The sequence below is a fragment of the Euwallacea fornicatus genome, chromosome 14, assembly GCF_040115645.1.
Source record: "Euwallacea fornicatus isolate EFF26 chromosome 14, ASM4011564v1, whole genome shotgun sequence".
NCBI classification, from domain to species: Eukaryota; Metazoa; Arthropoda; class Insecta; order Coleoptera; family Curculionidae; genus Euwallacea; species Euwallacea fornicatus.
Genome location: NC_089554.1, coordinates 2,062,075 through 2,087,995, shown reverse-complemented (window position 1 = coordinate 2,087,995; position 25,921 = coordinate 2,062,075). Strand labels below are relative to the sequence as shown.

The 25,921-nt window shown below is 33.4% G+C and overlaps 2 protein-coding genes and 1 long non-coding RNA gene across 5 annotated transcripts in view; 1 reads left to right on the top strand and 2 right to left on the bottom strand.

Annotated features, from left to right (window-relative positions):
* Window positions 1-19,455, bottom strand: part of heph (polypyrimidine tract-binding protein 1 heph) — a 311,014-nt gene extending 291,559 nt beyond the window's left edge. For both annotated transcript variants that reach the window (XM_066289861.1, XM_066289862.1), the window contains exons 1-2: window positions 19,433-19,455; window positions 3,592-3,619 (exon numbers count right to left, since the gene is read on the bottom strand). In XM_066289861.1, the coding sequence (XP_066145958.1) occupies window positions 3,592-3,619; window positions 19,433-19,440 (36 nt within the window). In that variant the 5' untranslated portion in view covers window positions 19,441-19,455. The remainder of the gene's footprint in view (window positions 1-3,591; window positions 3,620-19,432) is intronic.
* A 1,905-nt stretch (window positions 19,456-21,360) lies between these two features.
* On the bottom strand, window positions 21,361-25,868 carry LOC136343261 (CD63 antigen-like). Of its 2 annotated transcripts, none has more exons than XM_066289875.1 (6): window positions 25,730-25,868; window positions 25,581-25,672; window positions 22,355-22,543; window positions 22,118-22,294; window positions 21,769-22,011; window positions 21,361-21,717 (listed from the first exon to the last, which is right to left on the bottom strand). In XM_066289875.1, the coding sequence occupies exons 2-6, from the start codon at window positions 25,650-25,652 to the stop codon at window positions 21,652-21,654; spliced, it is 747 nt and encodes a 248-aa protein (XP_066145972.1). In that variant the 5' UTR covers window positions 25,653-25,672; window positions 25,730-25,868; the 3' UTR covers window positions 21,361-21,651. The 2 variants fall into 2 exon arrangements, with proteins under 2 accessions (XP_066145972.1, XP_066145971.1); XM_066289874.1 differs by having other exon boundaries at window positions 25,581-25,662; window positions 25,730-25,861.
* LOC136343264 (uncharacterized) lies at window positions 21,931-22,279 on the top strand. The gene is made up of 2 exons (XR_010732760.1): window positions 21,931-22,061; window positions 22,095-22,279. It is a non-coding gene; the product is annotated as an uncharacterized lncRNA (long non-coding RNA).
* Window positions 25,869-25,921: the final 53 nt, after the last annotated feature.

Genomic DNA, 25,921 nt, shown 5'->3' with positions numbered 1-25,921 from the left:
CGTCCGTTATCTCTGCTAAATATGATTTAGCTTGGCCGAATTGATAAGTACCTGTGAAAAGTAATATTAATTGAGGGAAATCCTTATCGCGTTTGAAGTAATCCGTCTGAAAATAACTTTCTTACGCGCCCATTTTCCTGTTTCCACTTCTTCTGCCAAGTAATTCGGTGTATCTACCACCGCTTGCATCCTTGCGATGATTTCTTCTCCAGCGTCTTTATCGAAAGTTAATCGTTGCCCGAATTGATTTTGTAAAAAAGCCGCGATTCTAAATTACTCGCCTATTGTCTGGACCATCTTATTATCTATTTTCCGGTCAAGTAATTGATATTTTTGTTTCAAAATGCCGTGAACAGCTTCAATGACCCATCGGACTTTTGTTACAATTCTCGAGCGATTGGCTTCTAAACTCTCTAACTGTTTGCGTTTGCCTCTGAGAGCTGGCATGGCTGTTTTGTATCCTTTACTGTTTAAATATTCTATTACGTCCCGAAATCCTCTATCCAGTACAAAAATATCCCTTGCCTCCATTAAATCGGATAATCCGGTATTTTCAATTTACAGAATTGTTCTTAAAATTCGCGCATCATTTTCGTTTGCGCTGAACGGTCCAAGCATGTCGACAACAAAACCACTAGTGGTACATATCGTAAATGGTTTACATAAAGGTACTTTCTTTTGGCCAGAAAACGATCTCCTTTGATATTCATTGTTTGTGTTTTTTTGATGTCGAGCATAAGTGCCATCACATATCAGAATTAAATCCTCATTATCAGCTTCAAGTATTGTTCGAGCAATTGGACTTGCTTCATATATAATTTTTTTCCCTAGTCGTATTTTGAAATCCAAAGCGTTTAGCTAGAATAACTTGGACAAAAGCACATCTCACTGATTTAAGACACTCCGAGACCACCTCTTTATTGGGTAAATGAAGAATGGAAGCAATTAGTTCATGTGAATTACCGATTTTAAGTTTGAATTAAAAGGTAACGATGGCCTGTGTGGTGGTCTGTTGCAAAAATTTCTAAGAGACGTTAACATTTCTTTTAACTGCAATAAATTCTCCCAAGTCAAGCTTGTGAAAAGTCTTAATTGTGCTTCGGACATAAAAAAATCCGAGACTTGATCAAACACACTTTTATCACAACCAATCGCTAAGTTTTCCATCATGCAAGAGAGCTCTTTCGATATGATTTCAGAAATATTTGAATATATCTTGATCTTCATTAAATCTTCCTCAAAAAATGAGTCGAAGAGGATGTGACTTCTACAGCATCTATCGCCGACTGAAATAAACAGTTTTCTCTTCGCGTAACTCTGGCAACGAGCCTTCTCGGGAATCAACATTAAATTAGAAGTTGTATTACAACCACAAATGATGCAATATTTATGAGTTGCAACGATGCGATCGATTTCCATACTAACTAATTCTTCGGCCTGTTCATTAGATGTTACATTATATATAACTTCATGATCACTTGTATCGTCTGTCTCGGAATCATCACTATCCTCGCTGATATTAATCCGAACCGACTCTTCTACCACGGGATTTTAAGTGATCTCATTTGGAAGTCCAGAGTTTTGCTGAATTGGGGCCAGCATTCTTTTTGCATTTTATAAAAGCAAATGCAACAATATCCGCACACGGTGCGATTCTGTTGAACTGCAACACAGAATACTTTTGAGTATAAACAGGCATCTTCAGGCGTGTTGATACATTTTGACTTTCCAAACACGTGAACAAATCACACACTAACATTCAGCGACACTGATGTGGAAGGTAATGAATCATTAGATTCCATAATTTAAAATTAATAAAAATAAATTTTTAATAACTGCGAAAAATTAATCGAAAATTGCCAAGTAAATATACACACTAGGTACACACCACTAGGCACAATAGTTTATTGCTATGTGTACAGGTATATTAAGGCGATAAGTGAGAAAAAATCATTTATTGCAATAAATACTGTTTTTTTTTGCATCGTGGTCTGCGTATACTTTTAATCGTTATATCCCAAATACTGAATTTGGTACAAATCTGTTTCAACGTGGGTAGATACTTCAAGAGTCCCTCTACACAGCGTGCAAAAACGGTTAGTGTACCAAAGTGCAAACTCTTCTAAAATCACCTAAGTTTTTTTTTTTTTGAGATTTCGGCCCTTTGGCATCAACCGATAAATTTGCAAGTATATGAAAATAAGAAGGTGCTTACTAAAGAACGCACCATTTTGCCCCACGCTGTACGATGAATAGTTCCCGAGATATAGCATTTTAAAGTTTTCACCCTCAATCCCGTCCTATCCTTGAATGGTGAGAGTTAGGAAGTTGAAATTTTATGTGGTAACTCCCTTGAATGATAGGGACAATTAGTAAAAATTTCAAATCGATCGGGCCGAATTGACCTTTTAACCTTACACGGCCTCTCGTTCACCTATATTGTTTAAAATCCTCAACAACAAAATGTCAAAATCGTGAGCAGCTATATACAGTGTTATGTTTTTTTTTGGATCGGGTACTATTTTATGCTTTGTATTTTTTTGTTGGAACATCTTGTATGAACTTTGATACCAAAGTTACTCTTCTATGTTATTGATTGATTTTTGTATGTTATGAATGATTTAATTCACTAAATAAGGAAAAAATAGTCATCCGTCTCAGTTATCTACATTCTCGGGTAATTTATAACACTTAATCAAATTTTTTAAATAAAAATTGTAAATACAAACGAAAACAAAATGATTAAAATGTTGAAAATATTTTTAGAAAAATGTGAAACTTTGTGTTTCTGTTTATCTAAAATGATGCGTTTTTCACCATGGGTCTCTTAGCATTTGTTTTATTTTGCGGAACACTAGCGCTCCCTGAAATATCTTCATAATGATATGTTACACCTTGTATATCCATCTTGGAAACAAGCAAATCTTAAAGTTCAAGCAATATGGGTATTTCTCAATAATTTTTTTAGGGCTAAAGTGCATCATATAAAACATATTTAGAATCTCTTCGAGGATTCAAAGCCGTTGTGCTATGTCATTTATTGATATGGGTGACCCCGTTTAATTGTGCGTCATGTCGCAAAGGACACAACGGAAAACATAATTTGATGTTTTTTGGAGTTTTCATTTAAAAAATCCTTGACAACGTTATGGAATTTATGTAAATTTTTTAGCCCTCTCTCTACAACTTTTCAACTTCCTTTTACCTTTACAACTCCATCATAAAATAAATAGAGAGCTCAACAAATAGCAATCTCGCATTCTGCGTCCTCGCCTCGCTGATATAATTTATTACAGTAATCAATCTTATGCAACCAAGAATACACCGATACACAGCGCTCGAGCCCTTCATAGGGCGTCGGACCCAAATTTGTAGCTGACAGTTAGTAAGCTTTCCCGTCTCGTTTCGTTCTTACGACTCAGTAGTGGCAAATCGAAACTTTGATATAAGCTGGATGGTAGCGATGCTGTCGCAACTCGGCAAATCTATTCCATGCTGTTTGAAAAGGAAAAAGATAGACAATGCTTTAAGCATGCAAAGCTGCAGATGATTCGTGAATGGGTATTGTACCAGAAAGTGGAAGAGACTCACCTTAACGCGCCTAATGATATTCAAACTCCTAGAAAGAAATAGAAATAATTATCACATACAGTCACAACAATCATGACAAATTAAAGTACAGTAAATTAAAGAAGAAGAGAAGTGTGTGTGGAAGTATACAGATTCATGCACAGTGTGTTGATAATACCCAATTCCACCCATACATTAATGTGCAAACTTAGTAATATTTTACATACATAAACCAACCGTTAGGATGGGGGTAGGATTCCAGGTACCGAACGCAATAACAAATATTTTGATTACCAACTGTAGCTTAATCCTCTTCGAAACGGGGCTAAGCCAGCCACAGCCCCCCGTGAAATAAACATGCTCATTAACCGTACTTGTTAATTTATAAGCTGAAAACTAGGCCGAGTGTTTGCGAATACATTTCAGGAAATCCGGTGGCAAAATAAAACCGATCTGGTAGGTAGTTCATTATTGTTGGCTTTAAAATCTTCATTATGCTACCGGGTAATTATAAGTTTTAAGCCCTTATTAGTACAATGGCTTCAAGTTACAATGGGGCTCTAAACTCGATACAAATATGGCGTTTACGCTAATTTGCGTGTTTGCTATAATGGGAATAGTAAATATGTTGCAACTTCCAACTTGCATATACTAATGCATTGGGTTTGAGTTATGATTTGCAGCCTGCTTAGAATAGTGTGATGGTGTGTTGAGCTCTTTACGCCCCTATGATTTGACTCTCTTCAGAATGAAGACCATTAAGTAAACAAATCTAGGCAATTGGAATAGTTATTTCCCAACAAGTGCGGAAATTGGTATCAAACTCGCCAATGCCGATCCACGAACGATTCGAAATGGAATTAGACTAAGGGTGACATGCGAAAAAAACACTTTCTGTAAGCGCAACAATATTTTTTTACGGATATGTTTCAATTTCAGACGCTCCGATGAACAGGTCGTGTTATGTTTACTATTGAAATGACGTTTCCTGCTAATGACACTTTCCTGGAAACTGGACTTATAATGTAAATGTGACAGCGATTTCGCTTGTACAATGAATATAGTACGACCATAGATGTCAGTCACTTCTAACTGGTCAATGAGAAAGAGCGATTGTCAATGTCAGTTTTCCGCGAAAAAAGCGCCTGATTCTTTTTTTGGAAAATGCAAATTTAAAAACAAAATTTCATATTAGGTCTCAAAATTACTCGTGGGGATATTACAAATATATGGGATTTTCCCGTCTTTCCATTCAGCGAAATGTATATGGAAGAAAACCAAGCAACTGTTTATTAATATCAATATGCAAGGAAAACCTAGTTTAAATAGGCTTAGTGGTTTAATCAATGGAAAAAAATCATAAATAACTTTTGAAGAAACATGTACTATGGCCAGTCTCAAATTTGCTTAGTGAACAAATTGTATTTAACGAGAAAATTTTTTAAAGAAAATCTTTGTCGTGCGTCCTTGAAACATTGATAAAAGTTTAGTGGTGGGATATAAACTTTGTCCTAATAGAGAAGTCAACTAGTTTTGGATCATCAGAAATATGTGCAAGACATCCCAGCTAGGTCACTTAGTATATTTCCGACTTTTTGATAGCAAGGAATTGGTATTCATCTGTGTTGAAATAAATCTATGATATATTTCGTAAGTAGTACCGAAAATAAGATTTACCGTGCGCGCGTGATAGATTTCCGTGTGAAGCGAAGGCGAAGGCTAGAAATCACAGGCACAAGAAAATGCATTTCGGGACGTGTAATGATTAATGAACAATACTTTTCATAATTATACTTTGAAAACTTGCTTTACTTACTTACGATGCTAACCACTTCAATAACGTCGAGAGAATAGAACTATACAAGTAGTTAAAATTTTTAGTCTTCACAAACTTCTTGAAATCTTAAATTTTCCGATTTCCAGAGATCGTGTTTGTATTCCAAAATCCTAAAACACACGTGATTGTCATGGAATATTTAGTGATACAGGCATTTTCTGTTTTGATATATTGCGTTTCTGCATGTTTTACCTTAAAATCGATCTTGAAACCTGTGACTGTGTTGGGCGTAGCTGACGATGCCAGCTACGCCCTAAAATGAAAAACACAAAGAAATTTATAACTGAACAATGAATGAACTCAATTAGTGAGTTATAGACAAAAAATAAATTAGATAGGTATGAATCCAAGGTGATGACGGTTATACAAACAGAAGCAGAATCGATATTTCTAACTGTCTATTAAAATCTATTAAAAATTAATTTGTTTGTTCCCATATTCACATTAAATAGCACTCATTTAAATCATATTGCAATTCAATAATAATACAGATTACGCTATTTTTCCACTTGTATTTTAATATCGACATTTTTTCAACACTGAAAAATGCAAGGTAGTCCGAAATTAAGCGCCCAAAGTGGAATGTTCAAATCGTCTTACTCATCCCAGTGGGTCTACAGGGAAATGCTGGTAAACGTCATAAAATATACAGGATGTTTCGGAAAGTTGATACAAAACTTAAGGAGATTAAAATGGAGCCAAAAATAGTAAAAAAAACTCCTATAAACATTAATCCGACGGAGCACCGTTACGGAGATATGTCCCTCCAAAGGAGTCTTATCGATTGGATATGTTTTAAAATAACTTTGTGATTCAGATAATGAAACGAAAATTGTAGGTAATAATCATACCTTAAGGGTCTTTAACTATCACAAGTTTCATGAAAATGTATGAAAAATAAGGGTAATTTTCTGGCTACTTTTAACAGAAATTTTTCAATTTTTTTCCCTTTGAATTTTCAAGCAAATAATATATTTCCTTTAATTTAGACTTTCTTGAAAAGAAAATATCTCTACTGTTTTATGGAATTCTAGGTGCTTTAGTCAGAAATAATTATCTTTTATATTTTATATATAATGTGTACTTCACAACAGTAACATTTTTTTTTACATTTTCACATAATAGATATCTTTTACAGTGACAGTTTCATTGTTATTTTCGCGTGATATCACTTAAATTTTTACGTTTTTTTAGTTCCTTAGTTGCGTTCTTTGTGCTTGATTTTGTATCATATTCGATTTTTTTGCAACCGAGGACCTTCATAATTTCATTAACTGTGAATATGCCAATATGCAGATTATTTATAGATTCTCTGATGAAAATAGTCTGGCAGCTCAAAGGAAGTATCGACAATGCGTCCGTCATAGAAGACAATCTTTTGCAAGATTGTTCAGGGAAATTCATGCAAGAACGATGGAATCAGGAGTCCTAACTTCAAGTTATCGTGAATGTGTCCGCCCAAGTGGGCGTAGGCATGATTTAGATGAAGTGTTTTTAAAATTTTTTGAAAATAATCCTATTGCGAGTGTAGAAAGACCATCGACTTGCTTTAGAAAAAACAACACTTATGTATCAGACTTACTTCAGAAAAATGAATTATACCCCTACCATTTTCAATGCACTCGTAATTTGCCTCAAGAAAATTATGTTGCTTTGTTTTTGTCGCGCTATTTTGGGTCACCAACCAGATAATTACACATTCGTTTCAAATATTTTATTTATCGATAAAGCTTGCTTTACATCGAATGGCGTTATCAACTTGCACAATCTTCGAATGTGGTGTGACGAGAATTCCCATGCCACTGTTGAAACTCGTCAACGATAATTTTCAGTTAATGTTTAGACCGGCATTGTTGGCAATCACCTCCTGGAACTTTTTTTTTCTAATGAATCGATTGAGAGGTGTGGAATATTTAAGTTTTTTGAAAAATGATCTTCCCAATTTACTAGACGATATCCCTCTTGAACTTCAAGCAAACGTGGTTTTTTTTGCAAGATGAAGCTCTTCCATATTATGCTTGGCAAGTGCGGGATGTTTTAAACCGATCATTTCTGGGAAGTGTTGTGGAAATGACGCACCTATGGCATGACCACATCGTTCGCCAGATTTAAGTGCGGATGATTTTTATTTGTAGAACGATGTAAACAGAATGGAATATACTCTGCTTGTAACTACCATTGAAGAGTTGCGGCAATGTTTTGGTGAAGCTTTCGATGTCATAAGAATTCAACCTGAAATTTTTCAGCGTATTCAATTAACTTTCCAAGAAGATTACGTGCCTGTATTTCGGTCCAGGATGGACAATTTGAGTCTTTGCTTCGCACTCAGAATGAAAATTTTGTATGTTTTTTATGAATTTTATGATTTAAAGTTATAACCTAAAATTCGCTATCAAAATTTACTTTCTTTACTCCTTTGATTTTTTATGTTAATTGGCAAATTTCTGGGTACGTCCGTAAGTTTCTTTCAGCGTGCAGACTATTTTCATTACAGAAAGTGACAATTACTATAATGAAACTGTCGTCTTGAAAGATACCTATTATGTTAAAACGCAAAAAAAAATTATTGTACCAATTCATCTATTATTTAAAAACTAATTATTTCTGACTAAATTGCGTAGAATTCGAAAAAAAAGTAAACAATTATTTTCTTCAAATTATTATCTTCTTATTTCCTACAATTTTCATTTCATTATCTTAATCAGCATGTTAATTTAAAAAATATCCAAATAATGGAACCCCTCTAATGGGTCATATCTCAGTAATGGTACGCCGTCGGACCAATGTTTATAGTAAATTTATGTACTATTTTTGACTCTACTTTCACTTCCTTAAGTTTTGTATCAACTTTTCTGACTAACCTATATATCTAAGAAGCGCAACCTGCTGTTTTGTCACCACTTTATTTCAGTTAAATATGACGAATGACAAACAACATAAAAAGTGTTTCATAGATCTACCGACAAACTTTCAGGGGATGTAGAGTTCATGGAAACCAATATTAAAGTCGAATTAAGTTAGGTCAAAATCGCCTTGTTTCCAAGACATAGAGGGTTTAACTTCTTATATTTAATTTTTTTTTTCAAAAACGATTTGGAATAAGTAAGTATCGAGAAAAAATGGCCTAAATTTTAAAAATTTATCATAAAATATTTATGATTTGTTTTTTATTTTGTTTTATATCAATTTATCTGCTTTTATATAAAATACTAGATTATAGATCAATTTATTGTCGTATGAATCTTTTATTCCGTCTGGTCAAAATCTTTAATTTGTAGAAATATTACATTAGACAAAGGTATTTGTCTTCGTGTCCCTCAGCTCTATTAAAAGAAAATTAAGTTAATGTAGTGCAAACAATTATAAAGAATCGCACTTAAAAATCTATACCGGTTTTTTGGTAGGGCCTGTATTTTTTATCTGGAAAATAACTACTGGAGCAACAAAACACCAAGAGGCCTTTTTTTATTAAGAATTGATGGAATATTAAAAAAATATATTCCTATTTAAAAAATATGGTGGCAAACCATTTTTTTCATTACAAACTTCCCATCGAATGGTAACATGGACTGGTGTGGGTAGAAACATTCTGCCTGCTCCAGAATACGCACATTTATCTCGCCATAACATGTCCCCAATTTCATGTCCTTATCCCAAACCGTTTTTGAAATATTAAAAAAATATTTAAAAAAATAATAAACATTCTGTATTTTGGAAATAAAGCAATTTCAGGCCTAACTTTATTCGATCTAAATATTTGTTTTTATTAGCTCTACGTTCTTTAAAACTGCGTCGGTATGTTTATGAAACACCCCGTATATGTAATAAAATTAAATTTTAGTTGGATAATTAAAATGTTTAAACTCATATGCCAACCCGTACAAGACGGATGCTTAAATTCTCAGAGCCATACGTCTACTAATCCCTTTGTACAGTGTTTATAACCCTCTTTATGCTTGCAATAAAGCTCTACCAGCATGGTGTTGACATTAACTTGATCTCAGGCTACGTAAAAGTCGTTACGATTCGATCTTAATTAGTTCCAGCAAAGCCGCAATAAACATCTTTCACTTAATATAGTCGGTTTATTATATTTAAAACTTGAACGAAGGTTGACTGTACCTACTTCTTCCAAATCGCACCTCTGCTTAATATAAGTAGGACATTCGCTTTAGTATTGCTTTTCATATTGACGTAATTTAAGCTTTGTGACTCTAAAGCTATTATTGCCCCAAACTCCGAAAAGCAAATCCTCCCTTAACAAGAAAATACCACTGACATATTACCTATTACTTTCCCTTAGAAGCCCTATTTCTCAACAATATCGACAGATAAAGAGCGGGGCATGTAGTTAAGTAAGCGACGTCAGATGAGCGCTATAGAGTTGAAATCCTCGCTCGTAACGCTTTTCAAGTTTATAGAAGAGCAAATCAGATTAGACAGTTAATAAGCCGACATGATGCCAGGACGAGATTCAATACGTGGATTCAGCCAGGTAATTGAAGCTAATCTGGAGAAGCAACAAAAGTGAATTTAACGAGCTGGATGTATGTCATGCTTTGGCGTGGGTAACTACATGGATGGGTAAGGCGAAATTTAATCTTTTGATAACCCATTTGTCAGCATCTATGTATAATGTAGACAAAACGACAGGTAGTATTGTTTGGATGCTGGTATTACGGTCTAAGCTATTTATGTGAAATTGATACGAGGATAGTCCCAAAAGTACTCCACTTGACATGTACATAGCGATTTTTTTGTTAAAAATATGTTTATTTTACAAAGATCCAAGTTTAAAAACCTTTTTTGGAAGTTCCAGGGTGCCACGTTGATTTGTGCTTGTTTTAAAGCCGTTTTTAGTGAACGCTTTTAGAGATTTTATAAACAATTAAAAAATTGGTCACCGATACGTGATTCAATACTTTTATTTGAAATCAATCAACGGAGTTGTGAACTTTCTACTCACCAACCCTATTCACCAAATTTAGCTCCCTCAAATTATTTTCTATTTCCAAATTTGAAAAAATGATCGGTGAAAAGGAATTTCCTAATAATGAAGAAGTGAAGTCCGAAGTTGATGCCCATTTTGAAACATTCGAAGCTCCTTACTATAAACAAAATTTTAAAGCCATAGAATACCACTAGGAAAAGTGTGTCAATCTCAAAGGAAAATATATTGAGAAATAATGTAATATTTTCCAACTTTTTTTTCTTTAAATATTACCTCGAGTATTTCGAGGACTATCCCCTTAATATAAGGTATGTTAAAAATCTATTTTCTTGGATGAAGGAAAAGAGTTGCCAGGAAATGGTTTTCCAACAATTTTTGTGTGCCTTTACAGTCAATGTAAAATAAGATAGGTCAGGTAAAAATACAATTCTTGTTAAAATAGATTTCAACAAGGTAGGTAGAATGGCAGTACAGTATAATATTGCTAAGAACTTACTAATACACTAACAGTACGAGTGTGCGGTCAGGTACTACGTATTTTATTCGCCACATTGTACTAAAAATCAGGTATTTCGTTATTAAGTACCAAGCAACAAGCTGTACCATAAAAGAAGACAAGCACTGATAAGAATTTTATCGGGACAAGATGTGAGAAATTCAAAAATTTAACAAATATATCATAAATAAGAAAGAGTGAGAGAGCCAGAAGCGTTCATGCATGTTACCATAAAATTATCGATAATTGTCAATGTACTTATTACATTACATACGAACAAACCTATCACACAAAGGATCAAATTCTTAAATCTAAGGAGTAAAGCGTCCCTCGAGAATGACGTCAAATTGGTCATTTCCGAGGAAAGCAAGGGTCTATGAATGTCGTCGGATTACCCTCTAAAATGCACGTTGCTTTCATTTATCAATTTTCTTGTCATAGTGAACTAAAAAATATTAGACAGGTGGGGTTCCCCGGTGGGACCTAAGAGGCCGGGATTCTCCAGTAAGACCTTGACTTTGTGAATACTTAATTTACAAATTATACAACATTTAATTGGGTACAAGAGCCATAATTCATCAAAGTCAACACTAAACGTTCCTTCTGCGTCGACGGACCTTCAAGTTCCTAACTTTTGAAGCAAACAACATATAGCAACAATAACTTTATCATTGGTTCTCATTGGGCGCCTTAATAATGTACTAAATATTTTTACTTGATACAGAATTTTCGCGCACAAATTAACGAGTAATAAAGCCGAAATATTACCCTTTCAGTTACTTTGATGGAGATACAAAGTTTCTTTGGGTTGCTTCAGATTCCTAAGTGTTAGAACAAACAGCCACATATGGTAATAACAAAGTCTCCTTTGTTCCCTTGATGGATAGACACCTTTACGTTCGTTCAGATCGTCGTGTCCATGTATCCTTGGTGTTACGTTCACATCAATAAAGAATAAATAAACAATTAGGGATAGGTAACAATTTCCAGGCGCTTAAAAAGCGGCACGCAAGAATCGCAGTAATTCACATCTATTATGACTCTTACCACACTGAATATTACCTCTTAAGGGGTGTGATAATCTAGATAGAAATTTGACCGGAATTGAAGGACTACTACTACAAACACTACTGCCCGATTAAAATATTTATAGACGAGATGATAGAGGAAAGTTCAGGGTGAAAGAGTAGAGAGAAAAGAATGAGAACTTTGGGAATTTATCGGTTATTAAACACACATGGAAGTAATTGGGATGTTATCCTAGCCGTTATCAAATTAATTTAACTACCAATTAGAGTGCAATTGATTCGGCAAACAACGTTTGTCCGCGGCCGATTGAATTTTCGGCACAGTTATTTCATTATCATAATATCCAATTTGTAACCATCAGTTTTCACACAAAGGAACTAATGTCATGGAATAATCGACTATTTGGATTGGAGTCTTTTGTAAGTGCATTCGATACCGCCCTAACGTTTGGGCGAATTTGATGCTAATATGTAAATATTTCAGTTATTCACTATTCCGCTGGAAAATAATTAGATTATTAATTTACTATTAGCTATGACTATGTCATAATTGAGGTCGATATAATGATTTTCGATAATTGTTAATGCCATAGGGAGGAAATGAAGTTCCCAGCATCCTTGGTGGTGAAGATGTCTATATTATGTGTTCTTTCTTAACCACCAAAATTATTCAACTTCCGATTATATTGTCGACCCGCCTCGATACTCCAAACTAACAGAACTTCAATCTCGATGACTTGGGGTTACATTATTAACGTGCAGTTAGCTTTAACATCAAGCCGGTTTCCAAAGAAGCTAAGAAGGTAAAAGTTGTCAGAACATATGGGCCTTAAAGCAAAAGAGGTCTGAGGTGTTCTGACAACTTCTAATTGTCACAAGTGTTGGGTAATTCATGAGCAACTTTATTCACAAAATGGAACTGTTGCAATGCAAGCTTTCATGAATGGGGATTTTTAACAGGGAGTGACAACCTCAACTATTTTCTTGTCTTTTTTGCTCTTGTGGCCTCTTAGTTTATACGAGTAGCGTAAACTTAACTTACGAGTATGATGCCCGAAAATAAATTATTAGTTCTCCTGTGACATTGGTCTTTGGAAACGTCAGCTCGTTAACGTGGCAGAACTGATTGCTTCCGGTGCACAGGAAATTACAACTTCCGTCGTTACTACTCAGGATTGGACATGAGCATGCCACTGCTTGAACCGTATAATAGTCGTCTGCAATATACAGATACATAAATATAACCTGTATGTCAGTTTGGATGTCAAGAGGCTGCAAGTGGAAATTTGAATTCCTGCTGAATTTATTGGTTAATAAAATCCCACCTTTATAGCCTCTATGGTCTAATTAGAGCAAATTTGAATTCAAACGTTATTTAGCACAATACAAGTTTTATTTATAGATGGGCCAGAGTTGGAAGTTTTCAAGCATTTTCTCTTTCTAGTATAAATTAGAAGCAGCCGACAACAATCCACCAAAATTAAATAGAGGCAGCCATATTTTATATAAGAATCTACAGTCTGAAATCCTGTTTTAATGGAAGTTTACATCAGCTTTAATAGAGTGGTTGCTAATTAATAAAGATTTAATGAAGTGATGGGAAAAGGGGTGCTGACTTTATTAGAAAGCCGAGGTGAGCAATCGATCAAATGGAATTTCCACGCCCTCTATCGGAAGGGTGAAATTTCAAAACATTAATTAATTATTGTTATGCATTTAAGAGATTTTTAGAGCTATTTTCAGATTAGAGAAGTTCATTTTGGCAAATTTGCAAAAGAATATTTGTGAATCATTGTTTTATTTTTTTCTGTAAATATCCATTTACCCTTAACTTTGCCAAATGAGTCTTAGTGGAGCACACGGTTATTCCTATTACAAGGAAGGTAAAACTCTTAATGTATCTTAAGTGTAAATTTTTCCCACTTTTTAGCTAAATAAGACTGTGATAATGACGCTCGAAACGAGTATGTTATTTTTTTTTCAATATGACCGAACTACACATTTTTCGCCTAGAGATATTTTGAACTATTTTTTCTATTAAGCAAGATTTCTATATTTATAAAAAATTTAATTAAGAAAGATGAGAATAACTGAAAGTAGTCCTGAACGTGTGGTGAATTGATATAAGCAAAGTGTTTTTCCTGCGAGCGTACAGTAAAGATGCTTTAATAATATATTACATTGCGAGTAGTAAGAAGCACGTTACAAGCGAAACGATAGTTTGCGGCCTAGCCGTAGGCGAAGCGAATAGTTTCGGCGAAAAATGGTATAAAATTAGTAAATTTGGCCATTTCGACTAGTTTTCAGAAAACAGGAAAACATTTTTTTTATATATATTATACTGCCAAGTTGGAGGAATGATCTTCAAGGAAATGTATTCAAAGGAGTTTCGTTTTTCATAAAACTACGAATTTAATTGTCAACTAGAAAAGGTTTATGCTCAAGCAATAAACGTGCATTTTACTGAAACTCGGGGAAGTTTCACTATTCAGGAATACGAATTCAAAAGTCATAAATCGAAAGTAAGCAGATCGAACTAATCATTGATCAAAGAAAATAGACAATTGCAACTAATTCCTCAAAATACTGAAGGTATCTGTTATATCTTAGTGGCGTTTTCAGATAGCAGCGCCATTAAATTTTTCAACAGTTTTACATCTAAACTCTTTGATCCAAAAAAAGTAACTTTCGTGCATAATTCGCTTTTGTCTCGAATGAAACTCGCTGACGGGGCTATTTCAAGAAATTAATTCACACAATTTGCATAATTAGGTTTAGTTTTATGAGATTGCTTTTCGTTGTCTGCAAAACTTTAGTGAATTGCTAACTGGATTAAACCGGGGAAATAAAAGAAATAAAAATCTAGAAAACGAAAATAACTCGTTTAGCATCATGGAAAGTGGCAACACTATACAACTGTAAGATGAGAACCATCCTTGCAAGACCGAAGATGGGAAGTTTAAAATGATCTTTAAATTTAAAAAAAAAACTGAAAAAACCATAGAGTTCTAAAAGTTCTTGAAATATTTTACTTTTAGTAGATTCACAGGATACTAGATAGAGAACAGAATAATAGCAACTTTTATTCTAAACTTAAAGAAATAATTTAGAAAAACAAAGACAGGTATAAAACGTGTTTTCTGTATCGGAAAACTTAGTGAATTCTGCTAACTCTCACTACATATTCAAATTCGAACAAAAATATACCTCAAATGCCCAGAATGGTTAAAAATGTACTATACGGTTTGTTACATCACTGGACCGACCATAGGAAAACCCATGTAAATTTCCATGCCATGTAATATTATCTTCAGTGTTCGCTTAAGGACAAAATTGTATCAAACTCTTTCGTAGGTCCTTTTATGAGTAATTTTGAAAAAAGCTTCTCTAAAATCTGCAAACTTCTAGTGCTGCCCTGGTATTTTCCTCAATTAAACCACCAGCAACCGGTGCCTTGTTATCTACTGCGATATTATATAAATAAGTTTTGTCAAGATAATTCTATCATTATTAAAATTTCTTAAAAAATCTCCTAAACAGTAGCTAAGAGACTAAACATGATTAAATGATACTACATTGAAAAGAGTTCGAATTGTTTAAACATCTACTACTTTAGAAATAGAATTGAAACACAAATATTTATTTATTGTTTATCAATACTATTAAATAATACATTATTTTATTGATGGCCAGTTAACTAAGGAAAAATCATGGCAGCATTATAAGTTTGAAATTTTTTTAAGTTTTTTTTCACATCTCACAAATGGTACGAGAAGCATTTTTCATAGTTTACATGCGAGTCCTTCATAACAGAACTTTTAAAAAACGTCTAATACAATCATGCCCTTAAACGAACAAGGCAGATAATGTTAAATGGCATTGAAACTTACATGGGTTTCCATATGGTCGACCTAGCGATGCAACACCCTGTATATTTGTAAAAATTTTGAACAGTTCAAAAATTATGTCTTAAAAGAACATTGATAATTAGCCACTCCAGTCCGAGACACTCTGATACTCAAGATATTCGATATAGGGTTTCAAAGTCCCGAAAATATATTTTGATCCCTAAGGGTGACACTAAGGAACGTCTTAAACACATTTCAACTCTTTTAAAAATAACTTAAACTGTCTAATTTCAAGTTTAATATAATAAAGGTAGAAATTCGGTTAGACTCTAAAAATCTAATTTCCCAATTATTCCGCTGCTGACTCTATATGCAGATGAATAACTGAGTGAAAACTGCGCTGAAATGAAACTGGTTTTTGAGCGTTGCCTTCGGACCCACGGTAAATTAAAAAAAACCTTTAGGACCAATATTTCTGCTTTGCCAAAAGGTCGAATATTTGCGATGGAATTTTGAACATGTTGGATTATTGAATATTCAATCCTTGTATTTTATTATTCGCTGACTCGAAACACAGAGTGGTTTAGACTTAATTTTGAAGCTTATTATACCACAATAACTTAATCTATGGTGAGAAATATATCCGGAAGTATCCCAAATCCGTCTTATGAGACACGGGGTATCGTAGTTTATAATATTATGTAAAGTGGCATTCACTTTTCAGTTACGCATGAACAAGCGACTACCGTGTATGAAAAAGCATTTAAAATGCAAATGTGAAAATTTGAATTTTTATTGAGGTACCCTTTTTTTACAACGTTCACGCCAAATCACTGCAACGAGATAATATTGGCAAAAAAGGAGATTTTGGAAATGTATGTATTAGAATATCGTATTTTGGGCAAAACTGACTTAAGCAAATTAGAATTAGGCTTTTTTCGTCGCAGGAAGATCCTATTTTTTCCTTACAGGCAAAAATGCCTTTGTTAGATTACACTGTTTATAAACCAGTACCTCCAAGAATTTACTAAGAGCTGTACGTTCGTATACTAGGCAGATGGAGAGAATGAATTATTCCTCATTCAAAGTATAAATAATTTATTTTATCTACCGAATTTCGAGACACAAAAAAACTATCGATAAAAATTTCATACGTAAACTGAAACATCCGATTTTACCGTTTGGTTTTATATTAGCGGGGCCCCTAAAACTTGCCCATTAGGAATTTATCTGCTCAGTTAAATCTCAGTTTTGAATATTTTATGCTTACTTAAGACAATTTACCAACCCAATGCGGAGTATTCAGGTATTATTAAAACGTTATTATGTTTCCATTTTCAGGGATTTTCCGCATAGGCGAGGATTAACTCCAACTTTTAGAAGGTAAACAGTTGAGTGGCGCAATAAGACATTAAATAGCGTATAAATCCATCAGTTCCACTATCAACGTGAAACATATTTGTAGTAACGAAAATAAATATTGCAATTTTTTTTCAGTTGTTTTTAGAACATTCTCATGAAGGTGACCAGGAGATTTTTCCACCTCTGGATAATTCGAGTATTAAAAGATACCCGAGCAAACTACAGGCATTTTTAATTCAACTCAAGAACTATGGCAAAAGCTTTTCCGTTATCTCCTAATTCCCATGTTCTTTATTCCCCTGTAATTCATCGTGACTGCTCACAAGAGCGGGATTAAAGTGAAAAATTTAAAAATCTGCATATTACATTAGCTTTGCAACGTAAAAGGGCGATCTAATTAGGTTGACGAACAAAGTCAAATCCCCAGGTAAAATATGTAAACAGACTTTTAGGACCATTTTTGTCGTCACACTAAATTAAAAAGATAATTTGAGTACCTTTGTGTTTCAAATTAGGGTAACTGGCATGACGCGGTATTGAGGTTGATGTTCTATTTTGCAGCCCCAGTGGGATGTAACATTGGTTATGTGGACAAGATCAATTTTTACCACTTTTATTTAAGTTACCTTAAACGACATGAAAGACGTCTTAATGCGGTATATAAATTTTCCCCTCCGACAAATCAACAACTACATAGTTTTTTAATGAGACTTGCGAAATGGTCATTTTTTCAAGAAAACGTCATATTTGTGGGAAGTGAGTAGCGTTTTGTGCTCGTATGTAATATACAATTGCCGTACTCGATTGCTGACCTAACTGCATCTCACCTTCTTCAATCAGGTGGAATCAGCGTGTGATAAACCTCCATTTGAGTAACTATTTTTTTAATTAGATATTAAAATAACAATTTCTACACAATAGCATGATATCAAAACAGTATCGAAATAAAAACATCTCCATATTGTCTTTTGAAATGTACCCTAGACCGTGAATTTTTGATATACCCTTTACCCATGGAGTGTGTTTTTTAATAAGCCATGGTCAAAATTACCTAACCCAATCATAATCTATGAAGGTGGTTCCAGTGGGGCATTTCAGCTGATGCTACGTATTGGGTTGTCCCAGAAACTTTTAATAAAAATTCCATTTAAATCATGTTACGAATTCCCTGCTACTCGATCCCAAAGATTACAAAAGGAAACATGAATTCCTTTTCGGTCAAAGTATACATTTTTAATGAAGGTTCTTGTCACAACCCCATAGGTAATGCGAGCTGAAATCCACCTAAACACCTTCATAAATAATGACAATATCTGTTAAGCAATTTTGCCTACGGTTCATTTGAAAAAAGAATGCTACCTCATAAATTATACTTTCATTTGGAAATATGACCACGATAGAGCAATACCATGTTTCAGAGTTCTAAAGGTAAAGGGATTAACTTAAGTATTATGATTTCAAATCGAATTTATCTTCCCGTTATTCGCTTGCAAATCAAATACAGGCAAAAAAAACATTACTTTCCGAAACAGCTGTACTTAAATGATGTGAACAACACAACACAATTCCAGCTACTTACTACAAACCATGGCTTTAGAGACAGATGCCTTATCAGTGAGGAAATGGATAAATCCAATAAATCCTGTAACTATTGAGGAAAATGGATTGGAAAAAGAGATACCATTGAATTGCCAGCGAGATATCCCGATTGGACACCGTTGAAGTTTTTCCTTTGAGAAGAAAAAACGGAAGTTTATAAAAATAAAAGTAGTGGAAAGCCAAGAAAAAAAAGACGACTTTCACAACCCTTTAATTGTTGATACGGCATTGTGTGGGTCCTTTTCAGAACTTAGTTTAGTTGTTCTAGCAGTAGAGGAGAATTTTAATGTTTTATAATAAAGAATGTGACCTTTTGAATTGCTTTATAAGTGGAATTATTTTAAATTTTTAAGTTGAGATCGCCGAGGACGAAGCAGTAAATCTATAGCGTCAATTTAGATTTAAAATTAAATACCCCCTTGAGTTTTTGCTAAAATTGTCCATCTCGGTAAATTTCAAGTCCAATTAAAGTGGTGTGTTTTTAAAATCAAGGCACTTTATAAGATAAAAATTTAGGAAGAAGTCAGAAGTTTATTATAATATAATAAAGATATCTAGAAAATTTCATAAAATTCATTGATGTTTAAATTTGGAGTAAAGCGGTTAATTCCGTCCATGAATGAATACTTGTGCTCAGTTCTCGCAACTTATTATTGCGATATTTTGTTACACATTACCAGTAAATTGTTTGAAACTTTAAAAAACGATTGTATTTTAGTTGTTAAAAGAATCTTTACTTACCTAATCATTGCAGGTAATTGTCGTCCCCGCGGAAAAAATCTTTAATTCAAGTAACACTAAAAGGGGGCTCGTAAATAAAAAGTACACGACAGGTAAGTTGCGTGATTGTCCAGAGAGGTCATAAATTATTTTTAAAATGCGACGTGTTTGTACAACAAGTGGTTAAATGAATAATGATACGGTCAGATGTCAAGCAACAAAGGGAAGATCCGGCTGGAAGGGTGACAGCTCCATTAGCACGTTAAATTGAACTCACTTTCAAACATATTTACAAGAAGATAAAAACGGCTTAAATAACGTTAAAACATAAATATTTGGTCCGAATACAGGTAAATAATTACATTTGGTCCACTGGAAGGAAAATCGACTGTCACAAAAGGCAGCGTTGCCGTCACGAGTTAGCTATACACTCAGTGCTCAGCTGCTATCTCAGCTGATAGGTATAAACCGCATATATTTGCATAACCGAGTCTTACGAGATTTACAAGTAATGTTTTTTAATACTTGTTAAACCACAAAACAATTTTTAAATAGCTGCTATACATATTAAACATACTTTAATGAAAATGCAAATGTATTTTACGCCATACACAGCCAAGAGTACAAAGTCCTCCAGTCGACACTAGAACTCACCAAGGACATTACAATCACTTTAACAATGTCTGATTTTTCTAAAATCAAATGTCTGAAAATGTTATTTGACAATATCACCATTTTTAACAATATATTACATCTTACTATCCAGGAAAAGGGTCAATGAAGAAGCTGGCCGAAAATGCATATAAGTGTAAATACAGAATTAAAATGTTTTAACAGCTTTGATATTTTAGGTAAAATTTTGTAAAAAATAATTTTACAATTGATATACCTAATATATCAGGAAATATACAGCTAACTTGGCAATACAGCGCCACAGGGTGCGGGTAAGGATCCAGATGTCGGCAACGCAGAACTCTGGATAAACCAGGATACGCTGCAGAGTTGGCTTGTGTGAAGGTATCGATTTTCCTGCTACCGGTTTATACAGGGAGTATTTTACTTTTCCACGTTAATTGTCCCAATAAGGAAAGTTAATAACAAAGCGTGGAAATGTTATGAGTTATAAAAAAGCTTAAAAAAAGATAATTAAAGAAAAAATATGAAGAAAAAAAGATGGTAAAAACTGTTAATGAACTAACCTGACGTTTGGTATATGATTTTATATTTGTTAGATACTTTTTTTTGAATACTACTGTCGTTTTCGAAATAATCCAAAATAATCGCCACTTTGCATACATACATTTTCTATACCTATATCCAAACTACTTAATCTGTATTTTTTAGAGAATTTCGCAGTTCTTCAGTTTTATACGGTGTTCCTAATCTTTTCCCAGTTTCTTGGGCATATTGTCGGTTTCTCTGAAATACTTTAGAAACTCCGAAATTTTTTTTACGTTTTTTAATTTTCAAGATTCATTTCGAAGATTCAGAGATAATATACTCACAAAGATATCGGATATTCTCACGATATCAAGAATAGATCCAAATTTAAAAAAAGTATGTACGGATCTGTCTTTAGTTGGTGCAGCTTTAAATAAAAGTCCACAAAATTGGCTTCTTACATTTTCCAAAACGACTAAAGTTAGAAAATTAGAGAAGACCTTGATATGCAGAAATCGTAAAAAGATAACTTTACCCATTTTACCGATCTTTGACACCGAATAATTTCTGATAGCGTCCGATTTAATTCTATAATATATTAATCGAAACGTAGAGCGTATTATACCTCGCTAAAATTTCCCGAAATCACTGCCTCTTTGCGGCATAGATAATTTTTTTATTTATAAGCTTTATTTGTCGAGGACTTTTCCTCTATCCTCCATATACACTATAGAGGATCAACATTTTTTTTCCTTTAACTCCAGTTCCACGTCAATAAAATACTCAAGCAAAATCACACAATTTAATAAAGAAATATATGAAACTAGACAAACGTCCTAGGACACATTAAACTTATTCTATCCATATACAAAACCTCATTTCTTTAAATCCATTTATCCAACCCTGTAATAAGCTACCTCTTTTTACACTAACAGTTCGAAATATGGCCAATTCATACCACATAATTAAGTATAATTTTAGTAATCGCAATAGAATTAGGACTGATATTGCTATAGCTACATTTAACTTTGGTTAAAACTAGTGATTAATAAAGGAAACGAAACTCATTTTTGAATCGTTTATACTGTCTCATAATCGCTTCTTATCTGTTTAGCCAGATAACACGACAGGATGATTCCCAACAACTAAAAATCAAATTAATCACATTTTTTCCACGGCTTCCCTTGGAAACTTACCTGAACCACAGCTAAAGTCAAACCGGCAATTTCGATTTTAGAAGTGTTATGCCTGATGTAATCACCAAAGACAGACAAACAACCTTTATAATGTAAGGACAATGAAGTTACATTACAAGTAAATGTGTTCATAGCTCCAGAAGGGATGTCACAGCAACTTATTGGAAGAGATTCATTACTTGGAGCTGCAGTCAAAGTTACGTTAAACCAGTCGGTGTAGTTGGTGATTCCACAGCAATGCATCTATAAATAGTGGTTAAACATTCTGCTACCAATATCGGGCCATGTTAAAGGTTTTGTTTAATAAGTATAAAGACTTATTAAAGGTTCACTAAAAAAAGTAACTTGCCTGACTTTGAATAGTATCCCAAGTCAAAGTAATTTCTGCAGAATTATTTTTATTATACTCCTTCATGCTTTGCTTCAGAGAATTTTCCAAAAATTCTTCAGTGTTAGTTCTAAGAATAACACCACCAATCCCCACTAACGCTTCCAAAATAAATATTATAATCAGTAATGTCGAAAACTGAAACCATTTTACCAGAAATAAACTCCTGCAAATCAGCACTCTACCAAATAATCTTACGGTATTGGTTAGGCAGGCATTTTCCTTGGCTGCTCCGCAGCATCCAAAGAAAGCAATGATGAATATTACTGCACCAACAACAATTAGTAAATCGGATACATAGAAGTATTTGTCGTCCAACAAATGGTCGAATTCGTTAAAGTAAGCTTTCGCACTAAATCCAACTGAGATAATAATTATGCCAGTCAACTGAAAAATGGCTGGAATGAGTAAAATTTATAACACTAACAGTTTCGACTTTTAAATGTGAATAGTTCCTTGATTCTTCTGGTATAGTGTAATTTCCGTAAGGTAAGACGTGAAGTGGTCTCTTGTGCTAATTACCAAGGTGACTACTAATACAGAAAACAAGTTGAATCATTAAAACACGTATTAGGTATTTTTATTTAATGCCAAAGTAACAGTCAAAAGAAATTTAACAATCCCAGTTTTTTTGTATATCTCGGATTTACATAGATAATGTATAGATACAATAGGACACGATTTATTATCAGCAAACAAAATGATCAAATATAAGAATCAAGTATTAATTCGTGGAAAATTATTTATTCAAATCTAAAACCGATGAAATCCTGAAAATTGCAGAACTAAGTAAGTATAAAGAAAATAAAGAGTTTCCACAAAAGATAAACTAATAGTTATGCAGTACATTATGCTAAAGAAAAGAGATTATTCTGCTTATAACTTTTTTTAAATTATTTTTTATGAGTATAAACAAGCACTGAAATCCAACAAAGTCAACAGTACTAAACGGCCGCGGCAACCCCTGGATTTAGGGCGGATATTCTTCTTAAATAATGCGTTATTCCTGAAACTGAAGAGAACCTTAATGTACTGGTTCACCGATACACATCCAAAAAGTGATAGGTAAGATTATTTTAAACGTATGTGATTATATATACTATTATACAAAGTGTAACTTATTTCGAAATATCGTAATTTTTCCGAATTTGACCAAATTCCCTGCTTACTTTCATATAAGTGACAACAAAAAAATGGTGAAACATTTGATCTGACTATCTTTTTCACGATATCTAAAGGTGTTTCAAAAAGGTTGTACCATACTTAATATGGTTATAGATGCCACAAGGTGAACCATTTTTGCATAGATTTTGCATTTCCATGCAAAAATGGTCCTAGTCAAAAATGAAGCATTCTATAATTATTTTTGTTCCAGAAAATAATATTAGCTTATTGAAACCAAAAGAGTTCAATTTCTAATTAACTTTTAAGAAAGGTAATGCAAAACAAAAAATAATAAATGTTCAAAATGACGACTTGCATCCTGGTTGCATAAATTTGTTCTTTGAATCATTGAATGACACATCTCTTGTAAAATGTGTGGATCTTTCTATACGAAAAAAGAGGCTGCCATCACTTTTCCAACCAGTTGTTCTTAGATAGCCACGAAAGTTTTATACATCAACCATTTGATGTAACCTAGAGAAAAAAAATTCAAAGGGGTCAAATCGGGAATTCGTATTAGTCACTTGATTGGTTCGCTTCTTCTGGTCTATCGCTTATAAAAGTAATAGTTTGTATGATCCCGCACAGTAAAGGCAAAATGTACAAGTGCACCGTCATGTTGAAACCGTATTTCCTATCCGTATAACTATAGTAACGTGTATATTGTTCAAAAGCTCAGAAGGTACGCTTTGCAGTAGGTTTGTTTAGGTAGATGCTATCAGTTATACGAGATGAAAGCAGGAATGGGCCAATTAAAAAACCGTCAAAAATAGTGGACCACATGTTAATTGCAAATAGGTTTTGATGAACTCTGTGAAATGTATTTTGAGATGAATATCGGCGATTAGGAAAACGCTCAACTTCTTTAATGTTGTATTTTGCTCCACCATGAATCAGAGGTATGTCTGCATATTTTTCAAACATAAATTAAACCATTTTTACAATTTAGGCGCAAAAGTTTGTCGCCACAGAAATAAATGTAAAGCACTTTTATTTACTGTGATTACGATTAAAATCAATTTTCAGCATCAAGTTTAGGAATGCTACTGATAAACTTGTATGAAAAAACAAAAAAGAGTTTATTTTCTTTGTTTTTATTCTATTTGCTTAAGTTGAATATTAAAGTCTTATGACCAAAAATAATTCAGGAACCAAAAGAGCTCATTTTTTACTAGGAATTTCTATGCAAAAATTGTTTCCTGCAATGACTCCTATGACATCCTTATGTTTGGAATAACCTTGTTGGCAACACCCTGCATATTAATGAATTGAGAAATCACATGATTCCTACACCATATAAACATATTGACATAACACCGAAATCTAGACCTTCTATAGGTACAGATAATAATTAATGTAAAACCACAATAATCCTAAAATACCTATAGTGTGCAAAACAAACATTCAAAATAAAATATAGGCAAGGATTATTTATTACTCACTGAATTAGCCAATAAATTTAACTTGAGGTTGATAGAAAAATAAGTAAAGAAAATGAATTATCTCTGTTGTGCAATCACTGAGGACTGTGAGATTTCCATACATGAAGAGATGCTCGTTATTTCAAAGTAGTAATGAAATATTTTTGTTTACAAATATGTGTTTATTTCTTTATTACTTAGGTCTTACCTGCTATTTCTATGCAAAATTGGTTGTAGTATCTTGCCCCTATCATTTTCATGCAAATAGGGATGTAAATTTAATTGTTACCACATTATACAAAAACATTTGTTTATAAAAGCTGATTAGTGAAGCTGACATAAAAATGAAAAATTTCTTATCTCAATTCATAAATGTCCAATTAATGTAAAACCCATAAGCCTCATCAAAAAATGCATGATATAATTGGCAAATTTATCAAGAATTGTCAGGGTAGTACATGTGTGACTTCTTCATGTAATTACAAACATAGTAATGCTAATGCTGTAAATCTCTAAGTTTGTATAGAAATAGATAATGACAGTACTTTGCAGGAGTTAGAGCAAATCAATTATAGCAGGTTAACTTGACCTTCAGACTTCATCTGAGATCACTATTTTAATCTAACTGCTGAAAGAATTTATTGAAATCTTAAATCTTATGAAATTGAAAAATAATTTATTCCACAGACAATAACTGGCTAGATATGGAAAATTTCATTGTATCAAATTGAAAATAAAAAAAAACTAAACGTTATGTTGTCATATCAACATTAACGTTTATAAAAATAACTAGCAGGTTGCCGACTGTGTATGAAAATAGATCGGAACAAAGGACTTACCACAAAAAAGAAATTGAATATGATCAACAAATATCGCGAATAATTACGCATGATACTGCTGCAGTCCACCATTCTGGATTACCTGGAAATACCTGGAATATCATGCAACGTTAAAACCATGGAATAGCGATAACAAGAGGGTATATCACCTCTTATTTGCAATTTAAAATAGGAATTATGGAAATGATTAATGCACCAATGGATATCAATTGATTCCTATTTAATGTATTTAATGATAATTGAAATTTGAAGGGAAATAAGGAAAGTCAACCAAGTTTCAGGTGGAGGGGAGAAATGTCAGTGTAACGAATGACAAGTGACACAACCGCAAATCTGTAACA